Genomic DNA, 6,091 nt, shown 5'->3' on the forward strand with positions numbered 1-6,091 from the left:
GGATCAGACATGCACATGGCACGTCTATTGTAAGTGTGTTTGTTCGGTAAGATTTATGCTTGCCCAAATTGTTTTATATTGGTTTTCATTGTTGAAAATTCACTGTATTCATTCTTGGTTTGGCCTAAGTATTTGTAATGTGCGAGGGGTTCCCATGGTTGAACATTTTATCGCCGTAACACTTTATGCAAAGGAAATTAAAAAATATATAGTGAAAGCATTTCCCTAATATGTTTCCAATCAGCTGTGCACTTTAGTAATTTGATTTGTGGGAGCTCGAGAGGGGAGTGCTGCCGAGATCTTTTCAGTCATTCATAACTCTCTGCGAATTCACATCGTGGTTCCAAGTTTACGAAAATGTCTATTGACATTTTCTTAAGTCTTTCATTATTCTGTTTATACATATTAAGAGCAATTTTTTAAAAAAAATTATTACCATAGCAGTATCTAAAAGAATTTAGGGAAGGAGACAAGTCTCCTCTCTGTTTCTCGGACAAGAAAAACTGATGTAAATTGAAGTCGATCAGCTTGCCAGAAGTCAATCGTTGGTACAGACAGGCAGGCCCCTTTACCTCTGAATCATCCCCACGTGTGTGTTCCTGCTCTGCATTGCCTGGTTGGCTCCTAATAACCTACTACGCAGTGACTAGAGACATAGCCAGGTGTATCTTCCCCAGAAGCGTGACACACAGGTTGGAGGGTGCTATTCGGACCAACTAAATCAAGATCTAGGCTGTGATCTCCACATCGTTATATCTTTGGCTCTTTCGGCAGGGACTTAAGCTAACTGGCTCGTTGCCTCTTTTCAGGGTCTCTGGCCTTTGACTTCTGGTTTTTCCAACAGATGATTATGACTTCTGTTTTGGCTAGTGAATTAGGATGTGATAATCCATACATTGATGGTTTCGGATTTCCTTAATCTAGTTCTCAACCTGAAAGTGAAATGTGAAACCTTAGCTCTTAGTGTTGAGAGGCCAGACTTGGAAGAGTTCATCTGGTGAAGACAGAGGTTTGTCGAGCGTAGTCTTAGACAGACATAAGATTTTGCAATTATTTCCGATATTTGAATTTTCTGCTTTTATTTCCTACCATGTTTTAAACTTCCTTCTTGACCTGCAGCATTTGAGTTCATTTAGTCTTATGTAAAATCCCCTTTCGCCACAGTGTTTTTAGCCCTGGTCCACCTTATACTTCACTCGGCATAAATAAAGTCACGAGATTATGCATTTGGGCCAAGATAGCTCATCAATCCATGGCTTTTCATTTGAAAATATAGTCTGCAAGGTTAATCTTCTCAGTAGACAAAGAATTAAAATAAGTGAAAGCCGAGTGGATATTTAAAAAGCTGAGTTGTGTTTTGGGGAAGATAGCCAAGGAGTGTGATGCTTCCTGTGATCCCTAGTCCTGGCTTAGAAGATATGACTCCTTTGCTCCAAAGATAAAGGAAACCCACATTCATTCCTGGCCTGTCTTCCTGCTTCTGTGTTTCCTGTCTAGGTTGCTCCTACGAAGGAAATACCTATAACAGCTCCTTCAAATGGCAGAGCGCTGCAGAACCCTGTGTCCTACGCCAGTGCCAGGTAAAGTCCAACTGTTTCACTCTCCAGCGAAAAGGAATCTGTGAGGTCTTCCTTAGAAGTTCCTTTCGGACAACACAGAACAAAACAAAACGCAAAAAAGAAAATAAATGCAAAACCACCGTAACCTCGTATGTATTTATCGTGATGTTCACCATAATGAGGTAGGCACAGGGCAGATATTGTATAGGACTTGCTTCCAAACGCACAGTGGAAACGTTCATCCTTGTTAAATTGTGCCTGGAAAAACTCTGTGAAGATGCATATGTCCTTGGGGAGAATTCCTGTCTTCCTATGAGTCAACTTTCAGCAAAGCACAAATTCCTGTTAGCAGAAAGAGGTATTGTTAGAGGATATATGTTTTCCTTCTTTGGTTTGGAAACATTTTGAACTGGAGCCAATCTGTACACTATCCTCAATCAAAGCAATTAGTACACTTTAACCTCAATGATTTCAACCTGACAAATTTAAAAACCACCGGTTTAGCTCCCACAGAGCCCACTGTGGCTGGTGCCGGGCTCTGAAAGGTCATCGCTTCCACGTGGCACGAATTCTTTAAGCCTTAAACACCCGAGCTGAACTAAATGAAAAACGAAGAATCTAAAATTTCAAACTCCTATTTTTATTTCTGGAAAAATGCTCTTAAAATGCTTATCTAATTTTGAAATCATTTAAAAATTCTTCTCTGTACAGAAGATGCTGTTAAATCATTTTACCCTTAGCCCCGTTTCACTGTCCAAGGATATGCTTTTGCGCTTAAAGGAGAAAGAAAATTTAGTATAATAATGTATATTTCTCTCTGATCTTATCTCAAGTATATTGACATTTAGTTTATTGAATCTGAATTTCATGTTTTCGTGTTTATTATATGCCCGCGGTGGGTGTGTTCACTCATAAGATCTTCAGTTATTTGTTCAGTTAAGTGTTCAGCTTATTTATGTAGTAAATCTAAATTATTCGTGAAAATAAGTAGTAGATAGAACAGATGTAAATAATAGAGTAATTGAATCAATAAATATTTGTTGAATTTTCACTCCAGGTTATAGAGTCAGTCAGCTTCATGGAACAAAGAGACCAGAACAGTGAGTTTTAATAACATCGAAAGCCTACATTCATTCTAAAATTTGCACCACCCCACCTCTGCTTCTTGATCAATGAAATTTCCACTCTTTGATAGGGGCGCTCTGAAAGCCATAGTTACACTGTCTTGATTGATCGTTGTTTTAACTTGTTAAAAAATTTCCTTATTTTTAGTTACAGTTGACCTTCAATATTATTTTATATGAGTTTCATGGATACAGCATGGTAGTCAGACATTTATATAATTTACAAAGCGATCCCCCCAATTCGTCTAATACCCACCTGGCACTATGCATAGTAATTACAATACTCTAGACTATGTTCCCTATGCTGTACTTTACATCCCCTTTTTTTCTAACTACCAATTTGTACTTCCTAATCCCTTCGCTTTTCCATCCACCTCCTCAACCTCCTCCCATCCAGCAAACATCAGTTTGTTCCCCTACACTTTTTTCTCAATGAGACAACTGCGTGCCTTTCGGAGTGTAGCATAACATGTTTCTGCAACAGACAGAGGACTTGAAGATCCTCAAGTTGTCTGGACCAGTGGGGAATTTTCCTGCCTCTGGATGAAGACTTTGCTTAAATTAAATGAAAATGATTACCTGGGAGGGAATGTTTTGTTGACTGAATAATACATTAAGGCATCGCCAATTGTCGACACGGAAATTCCTGCCACCTATCATCCGAGTCACTAGCCACTTGGCATGGCTCAGAGAGCACGATGCATGAATACCAAATTATTATTGGAAGAGGTCTTAAAGACCAACAGCCCTGGGCATCAGGAAGTGCTGAACTGCAGAACAGAGCACAGAAAGGAAATCTTACCTTCCTAAGATGAACTTTGCTTTTAATTTTTCTCTTTCTCAAAAACTCTTCCTAGGTCCCTCTAGCTAATTTAAAAATATCATTTCATTCAGTAACCATAAGGGCAAACCTCTGTTAAGTTTGTTAGAAAGATCTTCTCCTTGGCTCAGCCGGCACCTTCCCACTCCTGCTAACTTCCTTCCTTCTTTGGGGAAGGAGACCTCATCTATGAATGCAGGAAATGGCTGTTTATTGACCCCCCATCAAGGAAGTCTTCGTTCGAGATGCTTCTCTGCAGAATGACACAGTTACAACCCCTCTCTCCAAACTCTCGTCTTCATAAGACCTAGATTCAGTAACAGGGGAAAGAGCGCAGTGTAGTAAGTAAAATACGGATCCTGCCACTCATAGAATGTTACTTAGCCTCTCTGGACCTCATTTACATCCCCCATGAAATGAGGATAGTGCTACCTCGATAGGGTGGTTGCAAGAAATAAGGAGGCTGTCATTAAAAACACTTTCTGGTAGAGCCTGCATGTACTGGTTTCAACTAGGTACCAGACAGGTAGCAGCTAGTCTAATGATCTGGTTTATTTCCAATTGAGTTGAATTCTAACTTCTTTCTTATATCCTCCTATGAAAAGTTTTCCGATGGTGAAAATATACCTTTATTTTCCGCTGTTAGTTTTTTACTGGAAAAGGACAATCTGAAGATAATGGACAGGAAATTCATGCTGGGAACTAACTCGAATCCTCCATCTGGGTTGCAGATACAAAAGGGAAATTGATCCTGGGCCATAGCTTTTTGCAATTCTTCAGTTATATAACTAAGGCACAGATCCTTTTTTGATCTTGTGTTTATGGTATTTTGCCAGTCGTTTTTTTCTTTCTCAATGCAACATAGATCACCGAGTGTGAAGAAGATAAAATGGCTTAGGAAAAGCAGTAAAATCAGTACAACCACTCACTTTTCTACGGATATTATCTTGCAGTAGAGATGAACATTACTAATTGATTTGATTCTTCTCAGTGGATGCTGCTCTTTGAAAATGAAAATGAAAATGGTAACTAATGGTTTCTCCTTCTACTCTGCTTTCTATAACCAATCAGTGTTTTGGTGTTCGTGTGTTCTTTATGAAATTTGGGTGTGATTCATTATCAAACTCCGTTTTCAATATTGATATGTATGTAAACACGATAGTACGGCCACTTTTTTCATACATGAGTATAAATAAAATAGTATTGTTAAAAGTTAAGTAAGTAAGTAAGTAAGTAAGTAAGTAAGTAAGTAAGTAAGTAAGTAAGTAAGTAAGTAAATAAGGGCCAAAGAGAAAGACTAAATAAAAGCAGAGTAAAGAATGGATAACAAGATTTGCATTCTGTATTCAAAAGTGTCGAGGGGGTGAGCTGGGGAGATCTGAACTCATTTGCGCCACGTACCTCTGGACCTGACACTGACCCTTGCTTTGTGCATTTTGTGTTCAGACTTTTCTCCTGTTACCTTGGTTACTTTCCAAAAGTGAATAACTCCTCAGTGGGAATTTGAGGCTGACTTTGCTTGTGGTGTTTTGTTTTTCAGGAAGGCGTTGTCACAGAGTCTGAAGTGCGATGTGTTGTTCATTGTAAAAACCCTTCCAGGCACCTGGGAACGTGCTGCCCCACCTGTCCAGGTAAAGTTTTCAGGAAGGAGAGCAGCACAGTACCATTGAAACCTCTGAGATCTCTCAAGACTGCATGATTTCCCCCTTTCTTGACTAGAATTTTTCTCACTTTACATCTGTGTACCTAATGGGTTTAGAGAACAAACCTCTTTGCATAGAAATATCCGGTGGGACTCTGGTGAGCCCAGGATGAATGCACCATGCTGTAGGTCTTGGCAGGAGGATGCTCCAGGCTCAGAAGGCCTGCTTTCCGCTCCACAGGGCCACAGGTAATGCTTATTTTGGAAAGGAGGACTGTGGCTTTCCTTTGCTACCAGAATTGTCTTTTTACTGCTTCACGTTGCAGTCCCTTGGCCAGAGCTTGCCTTGGTGATGAGGTGACCAGATGTTTTCTGAAAACGGAGGGCTATGTCTGTAAGTGAATTTAGCCTAGGGTTCTGCTCATCTCAATTTACAGTGTGGTGGAGAAACCCACTGTCTTTTAAGAGGATGACAGCGAAGGGCCCTTCCTTCCCAGTGGCTTGAGTGTCTCCTCTTACTTTTCCAAACAGGATGTTCAGGCCTCCTGCATCTTTTCTTGCCCATTGGTAGAGCCCAAAGATTTTGAGGTGAGAGATTTTTTTCTTGATCCTTTAAGCCCCTGGTACATACTCTTAGACAGATGTTCTGCGCATTTTGGGTTTTTCTCTGAGTGCTTTGGAGGTGATACTCACAACTACTCTTTGCTTTTAATCTTCAAAGGGCCCTCTGTTCTGCGGACCTTCTGGCACATGGCTGAGGCAACATGGTGGAGTGCTCTGCAAAGATGAGTCTCTCCCACCTCCGCAGGCATCTGCCACTCCCCTCCACATCCTGAAATGTGCCTAGACCTGAGTCCCTCCTCTGGTCTAGACTTTTCTCATCTTTGAATGACACTCTCCACTACTCCCGACCTTCTTGAGATCCCTGGACAGTCTTTATTGAGCC

General features: G+C 40.5%; 1 protein-coding gene across 4 annotated transcripts in view; it reads left to right on the plus strand.

Annotated features, from left to right (window-relative positions):
* The window catches only part of BMPER (BMP binding endothelial regulator), a 250,531-nt gene that overhangs the window by 49,814 nt on the left and 194,626 nt on the right, over positions 1–6,091 (plus strand). For all 4 annotated transcript variants that reach the window (XM_023532027.1, XM_023532029.1, XM_023532028.1 and 1 more), the window contains exons 4-5: positions 1,498–1,580; positions 5,044–5,134. In XM_023532027.1, the coding sequence (XP_023387795.1) occupies positions 1,498–1,580; positions 5,044–5,134 (174 nt within the window). The remainder of the gene's footprint in view (positions 1–1,497; positions 1,581–5,043; positions 5,135–6,091) is intronic.

The sequence above is a fragment of the Pteropus vampyrus genome, unplaced genomic scaffold (assembly GCF_000151845.1).
Source record: "Pteropus vampyrus isolate Shadow unplaced genomic scaffold, Pvam_2.0 Scaffold75, whole genome shotgun sequence".
In the NCBI taxonomy this organism is placed as follows: domain Eukaryota; kingdom Metazoa; phylum Chordata; class Mammalia; order Chiroptera; family Pteropodidae; genus Pteropus; species Pteropus vampyrus.